Here is a 26,345-nt window from a genome sequence, read left to right as displayed (position 1 = left end):
TACACTCTCATACACTCTACTGTGTCCCCAAGTTACTTCCTCAGCCTGTGGTTTGTGCCTTTACACAAAAACAGAAATTTCAGCTAGGCTCCCTACTCACTCCAGATCCTCCGTATGTTAAACTCTGGGAGACAGCTGGAATAAAAGATCCGAGTGGTGAGAATGAATTTGTTAGGAGTGCTGTCGTTTGTTTCCCGCTGGTTTGCGTGCCAGCGTGCACCGCACTGCCACAGCTCCATTAGGCCATCTGTGGAGACTATCGAGAGTAAACACAGGAACAATCGCTGTATATTCCTAGGACAAACAACATAACTGAGCAGTGCTCAAGTGCTGTGCACAAGCGTAGGCTGTTGCTATTTTCATGTGAGGGGGGAAAAAAAAGAATCTTAAATAAATACCAGAAACATGTTTCCAGAAAAGTCCTGCATGCTCTGGGTATGTGAATGCTGTCATTATACTGCGGGTACAAGAGAAAAAATATATATATATATATACATGCATTATGATAAATGCAACACTGTGTCAGTTGAGCATGAGCGTCAGATTTTTGAGAACAGATGAATAATTTCATTGATTTCATCTAGACAACCAATCGCTTTATGCTCCACTTGGTTTTGTTGCTGCATCTCTTCGGGTTTACCAAGCAGTGTAACTGGACTGCTCTTCTGGTGAAGGCATTTTTACTCATTTACAGAAAAACATTAGCCATCTATAATCAAAATAACATGGTTAACAGATCTGGTTACATATTTTTTCTCTGGTTTTGGAGTGCTGTTAATCAGTAATCAGTTATTTTTTTTAGCATGTAAAAGAATAAATCTGGCCTTGATGCAAAAGTTATCTTTTATAGCAAAACCTTTCCCGAAGACTATTTATTACTGCTAACAGTGCTCCATTCTCATAGCGCTTGAATTAAGTGCGGCATTTGATAAAGCAGGCCATAAAGTTTTGTTTGTGAGGCTGCAGCATTGGGATGCAGTGATTTAGCTCATATCTGACCAACTGAATTGGTTTTTTGTTTACACCGGTGACTCTGGAGTCCTTATGGGTCTATTACGGGGCCCATCCTTCTTTCATCCCTTCATTACGTTGATGACAAACCGCTCTATCAACCAATCAAGTCCACAGACTCAACAAACCTCTCTGAACTTAACAACTCTCTAATCAACACCAAGAAATGGACATGAATGCAAATATTATTGACTTTAAATTCAGATAACAGAAATTCTTACTGTTGGTCCAGACAAGTTGTATCCAAGCATCACCATACTACACCGGGTTTAATGGCTCCACTTTAATTTTTGCATTTTAAGTTTATTTCAATTTATTCTTTACTCGAGATTCTTTATTGAATCTATCGTTTGTTTATTATGTGTTTTTGAGAAACTCTGTTTATCACTGGTTCTGATAAGTATTATACAAATAAAGTTTATTATCATCATAATCTACCAACAAAAGACAGGTGGAGCTAGCTAAACTTGCAGTCCACATGGAGTTGGCATCTTCTCACACTGTCACAGCTTCGTCCCTCTGCATGGCAATATGGTTGGCAAGTGAAGTTTGTTAGCAAGAAACTAGTTCCTACATGAAACTGCTGACAACAGAGTCTGGGTTTTTTGTTTCTTTGTTTTGTTTTGAGTAACCAGGTCATGATTCCTGAAAACAAGCATTTCTGGTTAGTTTCTGAATTTATTTTTGGTTCCATTAGATGGAAAAAGAGGCAGACATCGGTACAGCTGTGGCCAACTCACAGCAAAATAACCTAATTTCAGTTTGCAGCGTCATCGCCTGTTTGTTTTATCTTTTAACACCTGTGAAGGAAAAAGAAAGAAGCCGTCTCGCAATTAAGTGTTAATGGAAACATCTTCCAATTAATCATAACTTAACACTTCACCCGCAGAAGATGATTATTATATTAAAGAAAAAAATTAAAGCTTAGCCGGTCCCTCTCTGTCTCTTTGCGATGGCTGCTGGCTGTGTGTATTATGACCCTTCTTTCCACCCACAGTTAAGTACGGAGGATGAGCACCGCACACAGACACAAACAGCCTCGGGGATAAACATCCGAGACGCTGCAGCGAGGGACACAGATGTTCCAGACTGCAGGGACCCTCGTCCTCTTGAGTGCTTACACTCGGGAAACAACAAGTGGCTGACGCAGACTGAGAACGTGTCCCTAATTTTTAAAGAAAGAAAGAAAGAAAAAAGGGCACTTAGTGGGCTTCATTTTGTTTCAGATATATTTTTTTAAAAGGGGAGTGGGGGGACCAAACTATTTCCTGGTGATTGTTGTGGATGGCTCACAAATGTAAGTCATTTGTTTTTTGTTGTTTTCTACACTGAGGGTACATTTTTTCCTCGTTTTCTTTTTTTAACTGCTCAACTTCAATGTGTCACTGTCCTCACATTTTCAAGTAAATTCTCTTTAATGCCAGAAAACTCATGATCAGATTGGTACAAATATCGATCGCTAGTATTGGTATCGTAGCAAAGCTGAAAGGTTCGTTTTTTTGTGTTAGATAACACAACAAAATGAATTGTAGAAAGTAAACATCACAGTGATTTAGTGGTCATGAAATGTGTTCAGACTGATGATGATTCATCTCATGACACACTGCTCTCCCCTACATAAGCTGCCTTTATAGCTTAAAAATATTGGCATTGGCAATATAAGTCCTGTATCTCACAGCACTGTGAAAAACATTAGGAAATCAGTTATTTGGGAGAAGAAAGGCACAGTTTGAGGCCCTGTTTTCGTGATCTCAAGCCTTTCACCCACAGCAAGTGCCCTGCCAGCAAACCCTGCCCACAACCTGGCAACACGTGGATGCAGCTGACACAGAGCACCTATTATCTACATGAAACAGTACCTGGGTAAAAGCAGGGAGCTTTGATGCAGTTATCAGCACTTATACCTAAGTGCCATCATTGGCATAGGCATAGATTGTGGGTGGGGATGCTTGGAATAAAACCACAGAAGAGGGGCTTTTATTTTGAAAAGTTATGGGGAAAGTTTTGATCTGTGGGAAACCTGGTGCCTGATTTTATAGTGAAACATTTGCACAACGCAGAAATTGCAAAACTTGGTGCACGAAAATTCTCGTGAAATGCGGGAATTTACCAGTTTCATGTGTCTCACCTTCTCAGAGCTGATGCTCAGCTTCTTCTCCACTTGTCCGTGGATTTGCCCGTTAGTCTCTGGGATCGGCGTGGACTCTCTGGGCGTCTCTTCAGGTGTCTCCTCTGGTGTCGTCTCCTCAGGTGTCGTCTCCTCAGGTGTCTCCTCCTGCTTCACCTCCTCCACCACCTCTTCTTCTCGCGGCTCATCTCCGTTTTCTGTCCCGTTCACTTCTCCATCCTCCTGCTTCTCCTCCACCACTACCTCGTCCTGCTCCGTCTTCTCCTCCTCCTCCTTTTCCACCACTATCACCTCCTCCACTTCTTCCTCCTCGAAGGGTAGGGGGACCCCGTCGGTGACAAAAGCTTTCAGGCACTTCAAGTTGTGCTTCTTCAGCAGCTGCTCCGTGTCCGGGTCCACCACTATGAGCTCCAGCCGGCCCACGGTGGCTCGTATCCGGGACACGACCTGCTGGTGGCTCTCGTTCTCCACGTCCTCCCCGTTCACGTACACCAGCCGGTCGCCAGCACGGAGCCCGGAGGTCTCTGCCGGGCTGTCGGGCTCCACTAACCGGATGAACTGGCCCGTCTTACCTTTCTCCCCGTGGAGGTGAAAGCCGTAGCCGTTGTCCCCCTTCTCCAGCGTGCACAGCCGGGGGCGCAGATACTGGCTTTTGCTCGGCATGTTCGGCTTCACTCGCATTCACGCTGCTGCTGCTGCTCAACCTGTTGCTGGTTCACTGTGGAAATAACTAGAAAGCCTCCTCAGGATGCTGCTGAGGAAGATTATGTGTGAATGAGAGGAACCCTCTTAAAAAATAAAAAAAAAACACCCACCCCCCGCCCTGCTGAGGAGACCAGTCCGTGAGAAACGCTGCTGCTGCTGCCTTGCTTCTTCCTAATGTGCTCTTTGCAGCTGAAGTGGTCTAAATCCTGAGCGAAGCTCCTGCTCCTGTGCGCACTGAAGGTCCTGACCCGGGCACTGGGCTGAGGCCGATTAAACTCAATCAGCAGACGCTCCCTTTCAGTGTTGCTGCACAAAACAAGTGGAAAAGCCACTCAGGAAGAGGGAGGTGCGTTCACTGAACGGCCCAGCTGGCAGCTTTATGCAAACTAGGGGCCAGTGGAGGAGCAAAAATAAATCGAGGCGCGATGATTTCCGAAAAACAAGAAGAAGAAGAAGAAGAAGAAACTATTTGAGGAAAACAATACATATAAAAAACACACACAGAGTAATCCTGGGCATTTTAAAATCTGAATCAATTAATTCTTAGTTTTAGTTTTTACCTTTCTGAAGTCACAGGTAAAACATTTGTTTGTCATTAGCATATCCACTCCACACGCTGCTGTAGAAACAGTTATTACACTCAGGCACGGGTGGAGCCCAGAAATTATGAACTTTTAACTGTAACTTCTGTATTTACAGTATTTTCTTCAGTTTTACAGCTTTTGCTAAATTAATACTACATCAAAATAATTAAGTAATAGAGGAACAATTAAATCACTGAAAAGTTCCTGTTTTTTTTGTTTTTTTTAAATTTATTAACCAGACTACCCTAGAAATTTGTTTGGGCACTGAGCTACTAAATTAATTTTTTCAACTTATTTTCTTTATTTTTTCCAAAGAATCATGCTGACACATTTAATTATTTAAAAATTTGCTTTTAAGTATTTCTATTTTTAATTATTTCTTTATTGTGTAGACAAATCAATACATATTGTTGAAATCACTTTTTTTCTTATATTAGGATATTTCAGTTATTAAATGTTCAGTTAAACTTCTTTACATTGATGTAGAGGGAGTTTTACTGGTCTGACCCACTTAACATCAAAGTGGGCTGTGTGTGGCCCACACTGAGTTTGATGTCCCTGCAGGATACTGTATACTGTTTTTAATGAGAGTGTTTGGGGGGTTGATAAAGACTTGCGACCTCAAATTAGTAACCAGACAAGACCTAGTTATGACTTTTTGACTCACCAGATCGGACTTAAGGGGACTTTCCTTTGGCAGACTCAAATAATGAAGTCTGCATATGTGCAGATAGTCCTAGAGAGCAAAGATTGCTCTAAATGCTCAGCTTCAAATATTTTGTTTCCTGCTTTTGTCTCTGTATGACGTCAAAGAGAGTGAATGTACTCCATATGGTCATCTCATGCACACTGCTCTGTCTGTGAGCACAGATGCCCCACCCACCTGCTGTTTGCGAGGGGCAACCAATCAAAAGAAAGTTAAGTCGTGCTAAAGTACCCGAGTGGAGTCCAGTGAAAACAGGTGAAGCTGGAGATGACCGTGATTTAAATGATCAATGTGAACAAACTGGGCATTTTAGGAGCCCTGCATCGACTTTCAGTACTCCTAAACTCCAACAAAAGATTCACTTCTGGCTATGCGATCATCTGTCAACAATAATCAGCATCAGTTTTCAACTCCACTGTCACCCCAAACTCATCTCAGAGATATGAGTGACATGGCAGTGAAAATAGATCCTGACAGGAAGCTGCTCGGCTAAAACCTCGGGCAGGATTTGACTTCTTAGCTGAGAATGCTGCCAGCCCTGATAAGAGGACAGACGCAGAAGCTCTCAGCAGTATGCTGACCACGTGCAGCAGTGGGTTCAAGTTGGTGATGGAAAGTCGCTCAAATAATGCACTTTTTTTTCCACAGGAAAGGACAGAAAGCCTCAGTGGGTCTGCTAAGTGAGTCATACTGTAGATGGATGTGAGCCGCCTTCAGGTGTACAGTGAATCACGACTGTGTTCTTAAGTATTTCATGTCTTCTCACATCACCCCAGTGCACTAGTCCATCTAACCTGTGCAACCACACAGATCCTGAGCATCCTTTCGCAAAAAGCTTGCTTACAGTAACATCATAAAACACACTCACAAATCCACAGTTGTTAACATGTGTACAGTTATCTATCTGATTGATAAAACACTTTATTTTCTCTAGCTGTGCATGTTGGAGAATAAACAGGGCAGCTGCTGCCACACAGTGGCTCATTAACTGCAGCACATCTTGCCGTTTGTCAGCGACTCCCACTCAAGCACACACACACACAGACACACAGACACACACACAGAAACGCAGACGAGCCAGACTTCAATAAAGCAGCAGCACGTACATTACAAAATATATATATATATTTTTTGTATAGATCGTATGACAACAAAGCACTTTTTCATGGCACTTTGTGATCACCGTGACAACCTCTCAAGAGAGGACAAATGTGACACAGAGCAAGTCTGACGAGCAAACGTTCATAATGAGCAAAGAACAGCGTACAAAGAAAAGTGATGCACAAATACAGCTTTGCTACAGGCTACACACACCGACATCCACCACCGAAGGGGACACGACAATGGCTGTGTGAGAGGGAGTGCTGTGCTGTTGCTGTGTGTGAGTGGTGCATGTGGAGGGAACAGTGGAAATAATCCCACTGTCTATAGTTACACATACAGTACTCGGGATGGCGTGTCACTGGCCCTGAATTGAATGTACAGACAGACACAGAGTGGGTAAACGCCCTCCAAACGTTGGCTTTATTCTATCTAACAGCAGTACAGATGTGAACAGATGGGATCATTTTAGCTACAATCTCATCGTGAGACTCAGACTCACTTAAAGATTTAAAAGACTGTAAGGCCAAAAAAGGATTCTGTTCACAGCCTGATATAACTGGGATTAAACAAACTCAGAGTTGCGCAACAATGAAATGCTATATCCACGCTGGCAATCGCCGGCACCAGCGGTTGTTTAACCTGTTCATTCTTCCCATCCCTGCAGATGGATATAGCATTTCAGTCTGCAACTCCTGACTGGTAGCTTTGATACAACTGTCACCACAAAAAACCCCACAAATATCTCTACACGTGACATAAAAGGTAGAAATTCACATTTCAAATAGGGGATGGCAGCCAATCCACATTCACTTTCATTCAGCCGAAAGCTCGGTGGAGCGAAGACGAGGACGTCTGCTTCTCAGGTTTTGGTGCAGGGATTGGCTTTCATAAGAGAGACCAGCCTTTTTTTTTTCTTTTTTTTTTTTAAACTTTCCCTCCCTCCACGTTTCTCTATCTGTATGTGTCTCTCTCTGCCAGATTATCAGCATCAGCTACGGGCCACAGCAGCCAGTCTTGTGCTTCTGAGACTCGATGTAGTCGTGTATCTGGAACTTGGGCTCATTTGGCTGCTGCGTCGCTCTGTGCTTCAGCTCCCTGATAGAGAAAGAGAGAGATGCAGGAAGTTAGATGCAGAGGTGGCGGATGTGTGGGATGGAGCACAGACAGGCTGAGCAAATAAAGAATATGAGAAACGAAGAGAAACATATCAGGATCTCCGTGTTCTGAGATTTTATCAGAATGCCTCAGGCGTGCTATCATTTAATCTGACATCCACTTAAGACTGCCATCACATCAGCATTACAAATCACTTGCATTAGTTTCATTTGGAGGACTGGAAGCACACGTTATAAGCCGTCATTGCAGACTTCATGTGAACCTTTTGTAGATTTGCTTCCAGTCAGTAACTCATTAAAATACAGCAATCACACACTTATTATTTAGAGTCCAGAGGAAGCCTGACATGCAAACAGTCCCATACTAATAATAATTATAGACAACAGGAGCAAACAACAAACTAAACAAAAACCAGTGGTTTGCAGTAGTTGAAGAGGAAGGCTTGATTGCATCAATTTAAAGTCTGAGACAGAGAAGAAAAAAACAACAACCACATAACCCAGAGGAGAACATCAGAGTAAACAACAGAGGTCAGGCGTATGCATGAAGCGGATAACAACCCTCATGTGAAATCTCACCGTTCATTATTCCACAAGCATGACCCGAGCTGAAGAGAATTCATTAGTTTGTTACCTTTGTGGACCGAGCACAAAAACATGCACAATTTAGTGCAATTTATATTCAGTTCGTACTGCAAAGGGTTCTGTCTTTAAAAGGAGAATAGCTTTTGAAGTCTAAGATACGAGATGTCATCAGCGATGATTTACCCTGCAACTTCATTTTTTATTCAGAAAAGAGAAGTAAGCCAAATGTTGATTGTGTGAATGATTGTGTTTGCAAGGCAAGCATTGGTCGTCCAGCTTTCATGGCCACTAATGATCCTCAACATCAAATCTGGGTCTGTTTTCTTTGTTTTCTTCTCTTTTCTTAGTTTTTGCAAGTTTGAGGTCTGTGGTGAAACTGACAAATAAGCTACTTCCAGGCAAGTGGTGGAAGTGGTGCAGAGGCACACAAGAAGGGGAAAAGTTGCAAAATTTAAAGGTACAGTGTGTAAAATCTCACCACTAGATTTCAGTAAATTCCAGATTGCAGTCAATTGAAGTCTGTTTTCTTACCCCTTCCAATTAAGTGCATATTCCTAGCTACGGTGGCCCCTGTGGGACAAACACCTCTGGCTGGTGTTTATCTGTAGTGAGTGTGGGGCTGTCAAGCTGCTGTTTACCTCAGGTGTCAATATGCTGGGTGTCCGCATGCATTTACTCTGGTAGCTGTAAAACTTTGTGAAAGGGGTCTGATGCAAGCGAGTCACTAAAGCTTACTGCTGTCTGATGACAGCAATACCGAGGTGAGTTTTTGAGGATATCCTGAACTTTTCTGTCTGTAGGCGTTTCTGTTAGCTGCTGTTAGTGAAAGAGTCTTTGAAGTGGATCTAACATTGTCGGCTTTGGACACCCTGACAGATGTTACACATTAATCAGTGTATATTTATGAATGCAACATTCTTTTTGTTCCATTAAATAAGCTAAAAAATGACTTGTTTTTTTTATTTAGGTAATCAAAAGTGTGATCTACAGACTCCCCACATGGCAAAATGAATGAAACAGCTATGAGACCCAGAAATAAAATCTATGACTGATAAACTATAGCTACAAAAGTAAAAACTTTACAATAACTAGATCTACCTTTTTTTGCTGATATGTATATTCTGTGCAGTGTCTTTTTAGTTTACTTTTTAGACTGAGTACAAGGTCATTTTTTAAATAAACCTTTAGTCCATTCTGAGATCAGAATACAACACTAAATACACTACAAGGCTAAAAGTGTATTGACGCTCAGATATCCTACCCATATGTGGCCATTAAAGATGTTATTCTAAAACTATGCACATTAATAAGCTATTACATGAGCCTAGACTCTTCTGGGAATCAATCCCATTAGAGTTTATAAACTGGCTCAAAGGATTTATTCAAATTCAGCCACAAATACCACTGTAGTCTATGATCCAGTTTATCCCAAAGCTACTGGATGAGGTTATGGTTAAACTCACCCCACAACGCTGGCAGCATATTGTTTAAAAAATTAAATGTTGTGGGATTTCTTTTTCCCATATTGCAACCACCCTGTTCCAAAAAAGACAAACAGCAGCAGACCAAAAGTATTCAAAACATGCATCTCATGCTCATAACTGCAACATAACTCTGACTTGGTATGTCCAAAACCTTAATTTTTTCCCCATCACCCATTTAATTTATTTGTTGGCTTTGCATTATTTTCTTCTTGGGTTAGGGTTAGTGATCAGTGATTATTTTAGTCAGATTATATTTTTCTTTTAACTGTAAATTAGGTGGAGTTTAGGCTTTTTTACGCATAGTGGGGGAAAATAAAACGCAATTATAATATTAACATTAGCATTCGATCATACATCTCTTAAACCTGCATTATTTGCTCCTTTTAAGACTTGAGGATAGCCCGAAAAATTTAAAAAAGAATAACATAATATTACCCTACTATGCTACCATGGCAACAAAACTGCCTGTTATCACATTAGGCTTACATATTGGTGCTTTTCCTGGTAAGGTGATGCTATGTGCATGCTGAAAGCCAACTAAATCTTCAAAGCCACATTCTGTAAAACCAGAAATTATCAGCTGACCTACACCAAAGTGGGTTCTTTGCTTCGGTCAACTAATTTCCATTACATAACGTAATCTCATCCATTGTGTACACATAGGTATTGATTACAGGAGGTTTAAAACTTACTTTCCTATAGCTTGAAAAGCCAGGTCCACATTGACTCCGGTCTTGGCACTGGTCTCCATAAATGGTACTCCGTATTCCTGAGATGGAAAAAACATTAGAAGAGTAAAGACTCTCCTCTGCTGTGGAGAACATAACCACTTGAAAATGTCACGCATTACCTTGGCCAGCTTCTCTCCGTCCTCCGTCTTCACGACCCTCTCTGCAGCCATGTCTGACTGTAAGACAGCAAACGGAAAAACAAGTCATCACAGTGTAGGTGACGGGTCACAGATTCACCATGCCATCCGCTACATCTCGTCAGCCGGCATGTCCTGTCTCTTATCTGGCAGCCGGGCCGCCAGCTGGTGAGCCAGATCTCCTTCAGACTGGTGAAATGTCAGAATCTCCACCTCTAGCAGAAGACCGATGCCACCAGTCCCGCTGCTTTCACAGCAAACAATCTGAGCTGCTGCTACGTGACATCTAAGACCCTTGAGACGAGTGAGTTTTCTCTGAGCCACCAGAGGGAGCTTTTAGATATATTAGCAATGACTGCTGTTGCAGTGAGACAGGAAAATGTCTCTTTTCATCACCAGAAGCGCTTTGCAGGAAATATTCAATGCATCGGCCGCTTGAAGCAAAGCAACAGCAGTTTAGTGAGGCACTGTTTTTGGATGAATGTATCCTTAATAGTCATGATGATGGAATAACACCGGATGATGGATGAAAGCAACAAATTTGAAAACAGGCCGTCTCTGTGTGCACAAGTGTGCACATTAAAAGCACACAAATCAGAGGAGACACACAGCAACACGATCAGGACATCAATTTGTGCACTTGTAAACGTTATGTTAAGAGATTAAGAGTTTGCATTCGTGCATGTGTGACAAAGTGTGACAACGGTGTGTTAAAATTGTGCGAAGGACTTGTTATGCTCCTAATCTTTTATGTAACACTAAACGGAAGCTATGCTCACCTTGTTGCCGAGCAACATGATGACCACATCCTTCTGGGCATGCTCGTGTATTTCAGTCAGCCAAGCCTTCAAAAGTAGAAAAGATAGACAGTCAAAGGAGGAGGAGGAGGGGGGTATTGGTCAATTAAAAAAAAAAAAAAAAAAAAGCAAACACCACCAGATGAAGCAAGCGCTCTGCTGTTCCTCCTGAGCAGTGCGTTATTACCACCCTCCAATCAATCATGGCGTCACTGAGTCACTCTTGTCCTTGAATGTTTTTATTGCTTTTCATTATTGAAACTGTGTAACCAAGCAAATGATAACATCTTGTCATTCTAAAGAGAGAAGACGCTACGGGCCCCCGCAGTACTTTGCATGTAAATAGAGTTTAACGTTCAGCTTGAGGGGGCTTGGGAGCAGGAAGTGAAAATAAACACAGAGCAGAGAGGAGCAATGAGAGGCAGAGGCAGCGAAAGCACAAGTGGGAAAGTAATCTGAGAAAGTCTTACCCTGATGTTGTCAAATGATGGCTTGCTGGTGATATCATAAAGCAGGAGTAACGCTGTGAGAAAGGAAACATATAAAATAGGGCTACTCTTTCATAGATGAACACACACACTGCTTTGCTTCATTACCTACTCTAGACCTTCCCCCACACGGAGAGCATGAGGAAGTAAAATATATAAAAATACAAAGGTTACCTTGGGCATCTCTGTAGTAGGCGTGCGTTACACTGCGGAATCTCTCTTGGCCGGCTGTATCCCAGATCTGGGTAACAAAGCACACAGTTACATGGTATGCAAACACTGGTGTGCATCCTGATCCACCCTCACGAAATACAAGACAGCCTGTTGTCAGCAGCACGCACTGCGAGCGATAATACCTCTCCACAAAGCTCTAACGCAGTAATGAGTGAAGATTTGATTCAAATCCAGAATCTGAGTAGTTGAAGTTAGAAGTTAAAACTTGCTGATAAAGCTAAACTTTGTCTTTTTGTAGCTTTTTGCTCACTGGTCACTTCATTAGGTACACCTTGCTATTACCGGATTGGACTCTCAGATCTGCCTCAATTCATGAAGGTGCTGTAAATATTCCTTAGAAGTTTTGATTCATGTTGGCATGATAACATCACACAGTTGCTGCAGATTTGTCGGCTGCATGTCATTGATGTGATTCTCCCCTTCCACCACATCCCAAAGGTGCTCGGTTGGATTGAGATCTGGGGACTGTGGAGGCCGCTGCACTACAGTGAACTCATTGTCATGTTCAAGAATCCAGTTTGAGATGATTTGGTGAATTTGGTGAATACTCAGACCAGCCCATCTGGCACCAACAAACATACCACGTTCAAAGTCACTTTTAATCATCTTTCTTCCACATTCTGATGCCTGATTTGAGCATGTCGCCCTAACCATCTCTACATGCCTAAATGTTGCTGCCATGTGATTGGATGATTACATATTTGCGCTACAAGAGCAGCTGAACAGGTGTACCTAATGAAGCGGCCCGGGAGTATAATTATAATAAATGACCAGCTCGGCCATTTAGCTCATTGTCTTGCAAAATTACTGGCTCTAGTAGAGCAACTGCTAAATTAGTTGGCCTAGTGTAGCAGCTGTTTTCTTGAATACATCCTTAAATAAATCCTGCATTTTTACTATATTTTACTATATTCTAGGCATTTCTCAGCATTTATTATACACTATTATATGTATAACAAACACAAATCAAACTTTCACCTGTAGTTCAATATCAAATGAAATTAATTTAGTTGTTTGTATATAGACATGTGGTGTTTCTGTTAATTCAGCATGTTGGCAGGTTGTAGAGCTGCTTCTGAACCTCCTGAGCCACTATGTAGGTTAACATACAATATTAAGCTATATGCTTTTTTTAAAAAAAACCCAGTGTTTCCAAAACACAAATCAAAGAGCGAAGCTAGTCACGCTAAACAAATGCTATGATTTGTAATGTGAAATAAATGGTATGAGGAAATGTTGAATACATCCTATCCACCTGCTGCAATTCATCCAGCCCCTTTGAAGTCTCTGAACCTTTTTGAGACTTTAGATTTTCTGCTGTAACTCATTACGTGTATTTTGGGATTAATCACAGGATTTTTTTTTCCTAATGTATAATGCTTGCAAAAAAAGAGAAGCTAAGATAGCAGAGGAGTCTAAATCTGTTGCCTCCCACTCAGTGTTGAATGAACAGGTCATAATGATAGACTGGCATGTTTTGGGGGACTGTGTGCCAACAGCATGCTGCCGGAATAAAACCCCAAATCCCTTTTTACTAACACAATATCTTTAACTGGATGTCTTTAACAGTGGTTAAAATCACAGATTTCATTTAAATGGAGAAAATCACTTTTTCTTTTCCAGGTAATTTTGGATTCTCTATCATCTCCCACCCTAGATGAACTGAGGTGAACCTAAAGCTGAGGCTATTAAAGCTGCTTGAGGGATGAAAGAGGAGCTGTCATGCGATGAGGTGAAACGCAGGCAGACATCGACAAGGTGCAACACTCTCACCTGTAACTTGACTTTCAGGTTGTCGACATCCACCACTTTATTCTAAGAAAACAAGGAGAGTCTGCGTGAGACAAGTCACCATATGCCTTAGAGACTGGAGTGCTGTGGAAATGGCACAGAAATGAATGACGAACATCACAGCGGACCAAAAAAGCTCATGGACTCAGCGTGTGACAAAAAGAAACAAGGCGACTAAAAGTGGCTTTGAAAGCTGGCAGGGAAAGTAATTTGCAACACCCACACAACAGCGAGGTCTTTGGGATAAGAGACTTAATTACACAACAGTGAGAAAGAGGACTGGCAGCAGAACAACGGACTCCCCCGTTAATTTCCTGCCGCCCTGTAGGGGTGCCCTCTGATTTCCTGTTTTAAAAAAAGAAAAGAAAAGAAAAGATCGGTCTAAAATAGTTTAGGCGACCCGGCTAAAAAAATAGTGCTGTGATTAAGATGCTGCAAATTTTGGTACTGATCCGATAATGAGTAAATACAGGGCCATTACTGCAGATACCAGTTCCAGTATCGATACTTTTAACCCATGAAGGCAGGAGGTGAGAGCAGTGTGTCATGATTTATGACATCAGTCTGGGAACACATTTTAATGAACGCTAATGAGTTTTGTTTTCCACAATAATAGATTGATACAACAAAACACACATTTTGCACTTCTTACACTTTCATCTATGTGAAATCTGTGAATATAGTGTATGCTTGAAGTTGGAGGTTTATATTTATGTATATTTGTTTATATATATATATAAATTAATTATTTAAACAAAATTCAGAGGTTTAAATTAAATACTGAACTGAGGATAGAAACAAAATATCAATCCTGTTGCACTAGTGTCGATCCAATACCAGTACCAACATTCGTATCGATACTATCGATGTTTGGATGATCTGCCCACCTTTGCTAAAACAAACAACAACAAAAAAAGACTACAGATTTTTGAAATCTGTAGAAAATCTGTAGAAAACAGATTTTTGGGAAGGGTGCAAAAGAGGAGTAAACAACACGAGTTCTCCGGTGCGTCGCATCATGGGGGTAAAGGGAGAGTTTGAGGAGGATTTTCATGCCACCGTGACCTGCAGGACGAAACCAGGTCATATGCATATTTCAAGCATGTACTGCAAAAACCACCACGACACGAAGGAAGTATGACTCGCGAGTGCACTTCCTTAATCAGTCTGAAACTTCATATCAGTGACAGGTCATCTCAAACGCTCCCTGCCTTTCCTGCAAAAGCACGAAGCACGCATGTCAAAAAGAAAAGAAAAAAAGAAAAAAAAGTCAGAAAAACATAACACAAAAGCTGCACAGAAACACAAATAACGAAACCTCTATGACGTGTGCAAGGCTGTCACTGGCAGCAATGAGCTGCCACCTGCTGAATCGTCTGCTTTTGGCGGAATGGACATGGTTCAACCCCTGCATTAGTTGCCATGGGTTTCCATTTTCTCCCCCCCACAAAATTATGACGTGAGAGGAGCCCGCATGCTGAGTAACTGCTACAAGGAAGCATGCCGAAAATAGACCGGCCATGTTACAAGCTGCAACAACACGCTGCCTGTCTGCCTGTGCATGCGTATGAGACAACCTTTTCACCTTTCTCCCAAATGTGACAGCAAAAAGTGACTCTCTGCCAGGCCCTCAGTCTGACACTACAAACGAATGCAAGTGTTGATCGGTGTTGATGCATTTTATGAATTGGCTGCAGCACTTGTTGCTGAGCGAGGGGAGGCAGAGTGAGAGATGCTGATGCTTCATGTACCTGTCAGACATCCATTACGCTCCTTCGTGTCTGCACCTCCATCCAGAGAAGACAATACATCACTTTGGCTAATGCAGCACAATTTCCTCCTCGAACCACCCCCACCCACCTACCTACCTACCCATCCAACCCCCTACTTGACTTGCCATTAGGGAGAGTGCTTTGCTCTGATTGGAGGAAAACTGGGAGGCTGAGGGTGAGCCTGTCCACTCGGTCCGAGCAGCACATTTGCCTGTTTGCATCAAATCCAGCACTGTGTGGGTTGTGTGTGTGTGCGCGCACACGAGGTGTGTGTGAATAAGAGCTCGTCTGTCAGCATGGTGACTCCTCCAGGACGGAGCTGAGCTGCAGCCAATCTTTCCAGGAGACAGGGACGTGGGCAGGCATCTGCCAAGACATTTATGAAGCAGTCCGCAGCCTAACAGCACAAGTGGTCTGTGAACTCCACTGATTATTTTTTTGTTTTGTACATTTGGTGCTATCATCGCAGAATGACGAGGTGTTCCTCGCAGAAACTGCAGGGTGATAATTGGGTCGATGTCGCTCGTTAACAGACAGATTACTGTTGTTTTTGTTGTTTTGCGGATAGTATTAGGTTGTTTTTGCACACGTAAGTTATTGCTTCATATGATTAACAAGAATACTGACACACACACACACACACACACACACACACACACACACACACACACACACACACACACACACACACACACACACGGAAAGGCTCATAGAGAAATTGAGCATCATTATGATTCACTGGGTGAGTTCGACAGAATCTCTCTCTCACCCTAAAGTCTATTCCAACGGTGGCTATAAAGTTGCCTCCCAGAAATGCCCCATCTTTGAAGCGCACCAAGAGGCATGTCTTCCCCACGGCCGAATCTCCCAGCAACATCACCTAGAGCAAACCCACCACCAAAGAAGAAGAAGAGGGGACAACAGGTTACAGCTGATCAAAACAAAACAAAAACCCACTGACACAAAAATAAACCAACAGATGTGCGTTGCATTAAATACACTGCATGAACATTTCACAGCTGGAATCATAAAGTTTGACACCCACGACCACGCTGTGCAGTATATCATGTCGGTAAGCTTTTATAATGTAGGCAAATACAGCCACAGTACTGTCTTAGCTGCCACCAGGATGTGACACTTTGCAAGTACTGGGGGGGTTAAGATGTGATCAGCCAACTCTGTAATTTTACTCTCGTCATTTTTTTAATTTTCTTTCCAGCAGGCACCCCTTTCCAATCAATATAATTACAACAACGGGGGTGCGTAATTATACAATCAATCCAGCAGCATGAAGGTGAAAATATTACACGTTGCTTACACCGAGTCATGGCTGCTTCAATAAAAGAAAAAGCACGCCATGCAAATGAGCACGGGCTAACAGAGTTGCACTTGAATGCAAGTTTTGCTGCCGTCTCTGTGAGTTGATGGAACAGTGTGGAAAAACCTGGGCGGCTCTCATTCAGCAGAAGCTGTGAGAAGCAACAAGTACACCCTCTGCAAACATCTGGGCGGACGAGGATTTAGAGCCTCCTCAAAGAAAGGCTTATTCAGCACCAAACCGGGTGGATGACTTGTCTGTTATGCTGTCATTATGCAAACTGTAAAAAAATAATGGCCTGCTAAAAGGCAGAGCCTTCAGATTGCATTTCTTTTCTCTCTCTCGCTTGTGATCACCAGTGAGCGCTGCACATGTGAAAAGTCAATAATCGTGTTGCTGCTGCTGCAGGTACACCCAGCTGTCACAGTGCAATAAATGTACACACCTGTTCCAACAGTAGCACCACAAAAAAGGCAAAACAAGCTCCCCCGAACACAGACACAACAAGACGGAAATACACACCTTGAAGGCAATATCGTAATACTCGTTAATAGAAGCGCATCTCTCCAAGACATATTTTGATGTGCCGTTTTTTGCCTGCTTCTCCGTCAACGATGCCTTTCTCGTGGACATCGCAGTGCCAAGGGAAAGAGCGCAGGCTAAAGAGCCTTCCCCCCTTCCAAAATTAAAAATTAAAAACCCCAAACAGTTCCGATCTCCGAAGGTGTCCAAGAAAACAAAACAAAAAAACAGGAAGAAAGACGCGCACAGAGCCTCCAGCGAGATCTCCGCCAACTCAGTCCCAGTGTCCGCCAACCTCCACCTCTGCTCGCATACTGCGTGTGGCCACGAAAGGATCACCTTCCCAAGTGAAGAAAGGAGGAGAAAAAAAATCACACCTCAACTCGCGCACTGTGAGAAGACGCGGAAGAAGACGGTCAAAACTTAAACATCAGCTGCAGCGGCGCCATCCAGCAGTCAAGGAGAAGGCAGTGATGACAAGCAAGCGGAAACATTATTGTGATTGTTCAGAGCAGAGCGGTGCATCGTGGCGTGGGCAGATCATTAACTGAGCAGCTATGCGAGGACGTCGACGGCGGCTCCGCGGACGATGGTGTGTCTTTCACGCTGACATTGGAGCCGCGGGGGTCAGACGCGCTGACGGCTGACTCATTTGCCACAGGTGGTGGTGCTCGATCGAGAGGATCACCACCACCACCCCCCCCCCCCCCCCCACCCCCCCCCCCCCCCATCCACACACACGCACAGGTGAGAGGTGGACGGACTACTAGTTTAAAGATCCACAAATCATACTTGGCTGTTCATTTACACCATCATCAACATCCCTGCGCACACACAAAAACCTCCGCACATAATATGTGCCCCATTTTTAAAAACATTTTTTTTTGTTATCCTGGGACATTCTAACGAGTCTTGTTAAACTGGTTTGAGTCTTTTGTTATTTTTGCGCCTTCTTGATCGACCAGTTTTCCTCCCAGTTTCCAGCTACAGCAGCAGACAGTGTTTGTCTCCACCTGCCGTTCGGAGAGGAGACTCTCCGCGCTCAGACGGGACTAAAGGCGGCACGGTCACAGATCATTTATGTTACGTAACTGACATGCGATCTGCCGCTCACACATATGAGCTCATGAGTCCCCGTCAGCGGCAGCAGCGTCTCCCCCTCTGGCATTAACATAATGAGAAAACATGGAGCTGGGCATGTCGTGGTTTTGTGGTTGGCATCCTAGCCGTCTGTGTCCGCATTTGTTTTCTGTTTTACTTCCGAGTTTCTTTTTAAAATGGAGATTTCATTCATTTTGGGGGAAAAAAGCGACCCCAATCTACGTGGCTGCGTGTGATACTTTGTTAAATCATGAGTTAACTGTGATTAACCACATTGTTTTTTCTTGGAGAGCTGAAAGCCACACCCAGGCCTGATTACTGCCAGACATGTTGGATAAAGAAATCAATGAAACGGAAGCTGTCTGACAAAGTGAAGCAGGCTAAAAGATTTCAAAACGCAATATGTCTGTCTGGTTTGTCAGTCATCCAGGTCACAGGACTCTAAGGAGCTTGGAAAGAAAAGCAAAAAGTCCAGTCACTTTTCTTTCCAGGCTCCTTAGATGATTTCAAAGTGCAACAGATTTCTAAAAGAAACAGCTGAAAAACAAAGTTACTGACATGTATCAGTCTGTAAAGGGTTACAAAGATATTTCTAAGGCTTTGGGACTCCAGTGAACCACGAAGGGGGAAAACTTATATTGAATCTTCCCAGAAATTTCTTGCCAACAAAAACGGACTGCAGGAGTGCATCAGCGATTCATTCAGGTCACAAAGAACCCAGAACAACATCTAAAGAACTGCAGGCCTCATTTGCCTCAGTGAAATTCAGAGTTCATGATTCAGCAATACAAAAGCGACTGGAATCTATGGAGAAAACCACTGCTGACCAAAAAACACAAAGGCTCACATCAAAATTAAGCTTTTGGATTGGCCTAGTCAAAGTCTGGACCTAATTCAGATTGAGATGCTGTGACATGACCTTAAATAGGCTGTTCGTGCTTGAAAACCCGCCAGTGTGGCTGAATTAAAACAAATCTGCAAAGAAGAGTGGGCCAAAATTCCTTCTATTGTGTGAAAGATTCACTGCCAGTTATCGCAAACACTTGATTGCAGTTCTTGCTACTAAGAGTGGCACAGCCAGTTATTAGGTTTAGAGGGCAATTACTTTTTCACACAGGGCCAGGTAAGTTTGGATAACTTTTTCCCCTCCATCAATAAAATCACCATTAAAAACTGTGTTTTGCATTGACTCAGGGTTTTCTTTGTCTGATACTGAAGCTTGTTTGATGATCTGAAACATTTAAGTTCGGCAAATGTGCAAAAAAGCTAAGAAATCAGGAAGGCAGCAAATACTTTCACAGCTCTGTGCAAGTCTTTTTTTTTTTTTTACCTCCTGCCACTTTTGTCGTGTTGCTTTATTTGCTCAGTTATAGTAATTTAAATCAAACCTGCACAGTTCTCATTAAAGAACTCGCTTCTCTCACTCTCAGCAAATTACTCCACGTGGAAAAAACACTCACTAACCGACATGACAGAGCCGTGTCAGAGCAGCACGTTGGAGGTGCAGCTGAGGAAAATGAGTCAATTTAACATTTCAGATCGTATCAGATAAACTGTCAGTTACAAGTTCTTGCGTGCCCGTTTTTCCCACCGGTTCACTGCTTTACGGCTTATGAAGAGAAGACATGTCTAAAATATCTGAACGCAGAGACTGAAAAAGCTTTAAATCTCAATTTGTTCCAGCCAGCTCAGCACAACTGCCTGAATTTCCACCTTGCTGATCATCTCAGCCAGGTCCTTTCAAAGTGTCGCCTGCAGACACCCAATGAAAGGCGCTTTTTGCACACCCTGTCTCGCCCCTGACTTTAATCCAGCACACTTACGCTTCCAGAAGATTTATTTATTTATCTATTTATTTTTGTAGTGCATCTTTCTGCAGGGCTTTTGAACCTTAGATCATACATTTATGCAAACTTATGCAAATGTGCAATGCCAAAGCCAGTTTTCTACTTTCCCGCAGATTTTTTCCCCTCCTTTGCGCTGCACTAATGGCAATGACACAAAGCCAAAGTTATCATCAGTGTGGCAACAAGGGGGAAAAATCCACCAGACTAAGCCAAGCATGCCTCCTGTTTGTCTCCTTTGGCCTTCACTTGTCACCCAGCCTAACCCTCAGCCACATAAAAAAAAAAAAAAAATGTCACAAAGCATCAAATCAGTCTTGTTGGAAGCATCTTTGCAACAAACATCCAGCAGCAAACAGCCTGCATGCCTCAGCATCCATCGCTTGTGCTCTCCTGATAGTAATTTCAATTGTAGCATTGGCATCATTGACTATAATCCTTAACCCCTGCAGTGTGTTAAGGATTATAATGAATGCAGTGATAAAATGCAACATTGGCCCACTGGAGAAGCGCTGCTGATTCACGCCGCACTTCACTGACACATACCGAAGGAGTCAAACACTCCCCAGCACCCAAACAGAGAAGATTTGCTTCGCAGCAAATGTCACGACTTTAGTGCAAACAGCCCATCACGGTGACATGTCCCTCAACACTCGGGTGAAGTCAGCGGCTTAATGAGGTGGGAGGAGGAGGGAGAGAAAGCATACACATATATATAATCACACACACACAGACACACGGGCGAGCAAGGCAGAAGTATGAGTGAGCCAGAACAAATACAGAGTGGGTGGGGTGAGCGGTGGTCATGAAAAGTGGACTCACCGTGAAGCCGATGCCCACGGTGGAGGTGAAGGACCCTGCAATGAATTTGCCTTGGTCAAACTGAACCAGCAGGGAGGTCTTGCCCACTCCGCTGTCCCCCACCAGGATGGTCTGCAGACAGATTTACAGAGAGACAGAGGCAACATCATGCAGGCTTCAGTGCTGCCGCTTCTACTTGTCGCCCGAGGCCCTGCGCTGTGTGGGCGCAGGCGGTGTAGGACAATGCGTGTGTTCATAGGCTGCTCAGTGTGGAGCTCTGTGCTCCATGATGCTGTGTGACAGCCGGAGCTGGGAGTCAATAACAGCAAAAAGGGGGAAGCACAATGGGCACCGGTGAAGCGGGAATGTAATCGGGTTATGTGTGCGAGATCCGTGCTCACGTCTCAGACTGATGCCTCACATCTGCTCCTGTACCCCCATGTGCCACCATCTCCCCGTTACTCCCATTTTTCTCTTAGACATCACAGATTCACTTCAGTTCTAACTGTTAACCTAAGTACAGCTCATCAAAGTAAAGAGCTTTGCATACAGAGGTGTTAACCAACAGGTAACACTTTATAATACAGCCTGTGACTAAAGGTGTAATTACCCTGTAATTACATGGTATTTTAGTGTATTTTATTTGAAACCACAATATAATTATATTTACATACAAATACTTACAGGTAGCTACACTAGAATAAAGGGGTAAGAAGTCAGGTGTTTACATGAAACAAAGAAATGACTATGTTGTGAGTACATTTAAGTTGTGTATAACTCATTTTAAGTAGTGTGCAATGTGCCAAAATAATTTGATTAACTTTAAGTATTGCATACCTATGGAAATTTCACAGGAAACAATCTATTCTTTCAGTAAAGTGTTGAATAAGTAATTTTGTACAATGTAATTTCTTGTTAATTTTGTGGAAAAATAAAGTGTATTTCCCATCTTACATTGTAACTACACTGTACTTTTGGGGTGCAGGTCATATTATGGAGTGGCTTAACTTTGGCTCTATAACAGGTCACAGGCATTTATTTTCACTATACGTTGGTTAGGGAGAACAGTCCTCATCACATTTATATTTGTAATATACATTAGAGGGCAGTTGAATAATAAAACATCCATCACGTACATTAACCTAATGAGTATTCAGGCAAGATGATTGCACTTCATAATACAGCCCGTGCCCTGAAAAGTACAGCATATTTAGGATGTAAGATGGGGAAATATTGTTGGTTTTTATGCAAAATTACCATAAAATTGCACTTATTTGTAGGTAAATATAATTACATTGTAATATCAAATGAAATATGTTGAAATTTCTTATGGTCGTGCGGCACTTTATTAAGTGCCACCAACTAATTTTAGTTCAGGCTGGGTTACAGTTTAGTAAAGCAACTTCTTAACAGATGACAGATGATAATCAGGTTAGGATATCTTAAAAATAAGCAAGTGGAATCTATTAATTTTCTTCTGCTTTTCCAAATTAGAGTTTGGAGTCTATCCCAGCAGGGCTTACACAAACAGACAACCATCCATTCAAACTCCATACAGAAAGGCCCCAGGCTGGATTTGAACCTAGGACTTTCTTGCTATGAGGTGACAGAGTTAGTACTGATCCACTACCACGCTATGCATGAGGAATTATTATTGATCCTCCTGCTGAATTTGTGAGTTTGCTCACTTTAAAAGATCAGTGGTAGTCAGATTTCTGACCGGGTTCTTTGGAAGTGAGCAAACTCACAAACTTAATTCAGCAGGAGATCAATAATTATTCCTCCCACCGCATCATGTTACATATGCATTACAGATCACCGTGGATCTATAGAAACAGCACAAAAACATAACATGTGGAGGTTTTAAATCTAAATATATTCTAAGGTTCTGGGCAGCAGAGTCATCATAGTTTTGTATTTTCTCATAAGTTTAGTTTAGTTTAGTTTTTATTACCTTCAGTGTGAGTTTTAGTCTTTTTAGGTGTTGTTGTATATTGTAAGTCTAGAGGGAAGATTTGTTAAAATCAGTGCAGGTATTACAATAAAAACACACATTTTAAAAGCAGAGGACTCACAGTCGTGTAGTTGACCAAAGCCTGATCAGTCAAGCTGTAATATAAATGTGTTTTTATTTATAAAATCTTGTTTCCCATTTAGTTTCAGTTCAGTTTTAGTTAACTATAACAACCTTGCTGTGCAGTAATACTACCATCATCTCACCAGGAAGATACAGCAGGTAAAATAAGAACTGAACACGTCAGCAGTTTTCTAAGTAAATCTATTTCTAAAGGTGCTGTTGAAATGAAATTCTTACCAGATGTCTTGACAACCCATCCAATCCACGCATGCAAAGAAATCAAACCATAGATGTCCATAAATTTTGTGAAATAATTTGCTCTTTTAAATTTTATTATTTATTTGCAACATAATGTTGATTTATTTTTTTTTAAATGCTTCGGCAGCAGTTTCACCAGAAGTTCAGGTGGGTAGCAACTCGTTAATTCCCAAAGAGAGAGCCAGAGCCCCCTGATGGCCTTCAAAGGTACTGCAGGTGAGCCAAAGTCATTTCTCTTGTAATTTGATTAGTGAAGATTTAATATTTGGGTGGAACCCCTGGGATTTTCAGGGTGTTGACTTTGAGAATAGCTACATTACCACATTAAGAGCCCTACAGGGGACACGTTTCTTTGGAACAAAAACATTTTGGTGGTAATACTGCAGTTTTACTTGATTTGTTATTTTACTGCCAGCATAATTTAACTGAAAAGATCTCACACAAACATACTTTAAGATGTCATGCAGGTGTGAAATGTTCTTGTACACGTTTCAGACTGAGAATCTGACGCATGCACAAAAGCAACACGCAGCGCCACAGAAACGGCCGCTGGCTCTGTTTGCTGAGGGTCATCCATCACCCCAGCTGCCATCTGCTGATTTGCCACCGCAGCTCTGGCAACAACTGGCCTTGTCGCCATGGTTATTGTCTCCCTGGCTTCTAGAGCACCCAGCCTTGAGGTCCTTGGCAGCAGATGCTTGCCTTCTTTATTGACATTATTCACCCCACCGCCTCCCCATACACAGAAGTCCTCCTCATCCTCCTCCTCCAGCAGCCCAGACTCCACCGCCTGCTTCTTATCTGCAGTGTCAAGGAGCTCAGATAGAGTGCAGCGTGACAGCAGGCAGCCTCTGTACGCCTCACTTTAATCACCGATATTCATGTTCTGCACATTCAATTTGCTCCCCACATTAAAAATCTAACAAGGTGACATGCAGACCAAACATCTGAGGCTATGTGGCTTGCTCCCTCGCTCTCCAGTGTGCTTCCTTTTGATGGAAACTCCGGAGCAGGATGCTTTTAGTTTTCAATAGCAGATATAACATAAAGTGTTTGCTAGCATCCCTTTCACAGAGGGAGCAGGTATGAGCACCTAAAGTAGAAACAATGCAGACCAGGTTAGATGTAGTGTGTGGCCCCCTCTGAAACCATCAGATTACTATTTCATACCACCTACATGAAATTTTGATGTCAGCATGCTGGCAACGTTTTCAGGACTGATGCTGGAGACGAGAGCAGCCATGAAACAGAAGTCGAAGTGCAGGAGATTGGTGGTGTGTATGTTATAAAGCGGGAGGTGGGGGGGTAACTACAGCTTTTTCAGAGACCTGTCTGAACCCTGACACTGGGGAGACCCAGGACAGTTTTAGAGGCCAGCAGAATCCCACATATGTTTCGGCATATTTGGTGCTTTTGCTGGAGCCAAATTTTACATTTTGTCAAACTAGTTGTGAGAGCATTGCTACACTGCAGAGGTCTTTACATGATGAGATTACAATTCTAGCTCAAACTGAACATCCAAAAGAAAGAGCACATCACCCCACGTTCCTTCTGGTAAAACGCTGAAAAGACTGCAGATTTTTGCTTTTACAGTGCATATTTTATTTTCTACTTTCTCGCCGAAGCAGTTTCTTGTCACACGTTTTCATGTAGGACTTCAACATTTACTGGATATTTAAAGAGTTGAGAGCCAACTGGCTCAGTGCAGCCTGCAAACAAAATTGGAACCATCAGTATGTAGTATGTGCTGGGGCTGCTGGCAGGCTAGAACTCGGCAAAACAACAAATGCATCCATGAATTCAATTAGTGAGGAAGCAGGAGCTTGTTCTTGGCTTACCATAATAGAATACTTGTTTCACACATATCCAGTAATGGAATTACGGAGCATTCAGAGCGATTAAACCATTAGACTATCTGCAAGAAATGCCCACAATCGGAGACAATAAACAGGATTTCACTTGCTTTGTCTTTAGTTAAAACTGTGCAGCTCCTGTGATTGTGACAAAGTCGAGAAGTTATCCTGCTGACCGATGACTAACGTGAAATCAGTGGTGAACATTAAGTGATGTGCTCTTTCCAGCAAAGCACTGCAGTGTTGTGGTGATAACAGCAGTAAAGCTGATGATTTGAATGTTTTTCTCAGACCCAAACACACCAAATAAAAGGGGAATAAAGCGCTTTTAGTTGTTTTTTTTATCCAACATGTCTCATTCATCCATTCACACTCATAAATCATGACCCACTGCACTCCCCTAACCCTGAGCTGTGTTTATAGGTTAAAAGTATCAGTATCAGCAGTAATAGTTCAGTATTTATTTGGTATTGATCGATATCAAAATTTGCACTAGGGAGGTTATATTGGGTGGCATTAGATCACAGAGCTATTAGGAGATTATTGTTGGTACAGATGTTTCCAGAAAATGACACAGCAAAGGAGTCACTGTGGAAAGAGTAGTTAATTATTTAAAAAAGCACATCCTTTTGAAAGTTAATTTAAAAGTAAATTAAGAATTTTATTATATTTTTTTCTGTGGTACTCTGGAATTTCAGTTTGTATATTGTTAGCTTCCCCCATCATTTTTAATATAGTTACAAAGATACCTTGTGTGTTAGTTCTTCATTATAAGGGTAGTTGATGGCCGTGGGCGTCTGTCCGTCCTCTGTGGATGACATGTACGCGCTGTCCGAGGAAACCATCTTCCCCCACTCATCCATCCTGTGCGTATCCCAGCTGTCATCCATCCACTTTCTATTAAATAGTAATTATCAGCTCCTAACCAAAAAGCAGGTGAAGTCCTAGAAGTGAACTAAACGTTTATGCTTCCTCTCCATCCTTTTTATCGCCCTGTCTTAATTCCTCCACCCCACCTTCTCTGCATGTCTCTTTCACCCCTGGATGGTTTATACCCCCATGCTACGATGTATAATTATGTTGAAACTAAATATTTAAAAGGAGTTTGGGTCAGAGATGATAACGGAAGTGTAGCTTATACAGTATTCATGATGTAAGTCATGTTGAGCTTTTTAACAAGGAAGGGAAAAGGAAGTGTT

General features: G+C 42.4%; 2 protein-coding genes across 4 annotated transcripts in view; both read right to left on the bottom strand.

Moving 5' to 3' along the window:
• LOC134626066 (Na(+)/H(+) exchange regulatory cofactor NHE-RF1-like) overlaps nt 1–4,164 on the bottom strand; it is a 28,038-nt gene extending 23,874 nt beyond the window's left edge. Inside the window, exon 1 of the mRNA XM_063471559.1 lies at nt 3,140–4,164. Coding sequence (XP_063327629.1) covers nt 3,140–3,820 — 681 coding nt within the window. The 5' untranslated portion in view covers nt 3,821–4,164. The remainder of the gene's footprint in view (nt 1–3,139) is intronic.
• A 698-nt stretch (nt 4,165–4,862) lies between these two features.
• Nucleotides 4,863–26,162, bottom strand: LOC134626065 (ras-related protein Rab-37-like). Of its 3 annotated transcripts, XM_063471556.1 has the most exons (10): nt 25,896–26,124; nt 20,980–21,090; nt 16,142–16,252; nt 13,583–13,624; nt 11,750–11,816; nt 11,558–11,610; nt 11,070–11,135; nt 10,273–10,329; nt 10,115–10,191; nt 4,866–7,333 (listed from the first exon to the last, which is right to left on the bottom strand). In XM_063471556.1, the coding sequence occupies exons 1-10, from the start codon at nt 26,034–26,036 to the stop codon at nt 7,231–7,233; spliced, it is 828 nt and encodes a 275-aa protein (XP_063327626.1). In that variant the 5' UTR covers nt 26,037–26,124; the 3' UTR covers nt 4,866–7,230. The 3 variants fall into 3 exon arrangements, with proteins under 3 accessions (XP_063327627.1, XP_063327626.1, XP_063327628.1); XM_063471557.1 differs by lacking the exon at nt 16,142–16,252 and having other exon boundaries at nt 4,863–7,333; nt 25,896–26,162; XM_063471558.1 differs by lacking the exons at nt 20,980–21,090; nt 25,896–26,124 and adding an exon at nt 17,213–17,857.
• Nucleotides 26,163–26,345: the final 183 nt, after the last annotated feature.

This window comes from Pelmatolapia mariae, linkage group LG4 (assembly GCF_036321145.2).
Source record: "Pelmatolapia mariae isolate MD_Pm_ZW linkage group LG4, Pm_UMD_F_2, whole genome shotgun sequence".
Lineage (NCBI taxonomy): Eukaryota > Metazoa > Chordata > Actinopteri > Cichliformes > Cichlidae > Pelmatolapia > Pelmatolapia mariae.
This window is presented reverse-complemented; position numbering and strand designations above follow the sequence as displayed.

What these genes read in the sequence shown, in the direction of transcription:
- LOC134626065 (XM_063471556.1), bottom strand. Translation starts at nt 26,036, where the DNA reads ATGGATGACAGCTGGGATACGCACAGGATGGATGAGTGGGGGAAGATG. An exon ending in CTACTACAGAGATGCCCAAG is followed by an intron (nt 11,611 to 11,749) that starts GTAACCTTTGTA and finishes CCTTTCTCACAG; the next exon opens with CGTTACTCCTGCTTTATGAT. An exon ending in GCTTTTCAAGCTATAGGAAA is followed by an intron (nt 7,334 to 10,114) that starts GTAAGTTTTAAA and finishes TTTCTCTATCAG; the next exon opens with GGAGCTGAAGCACAGAGCGA.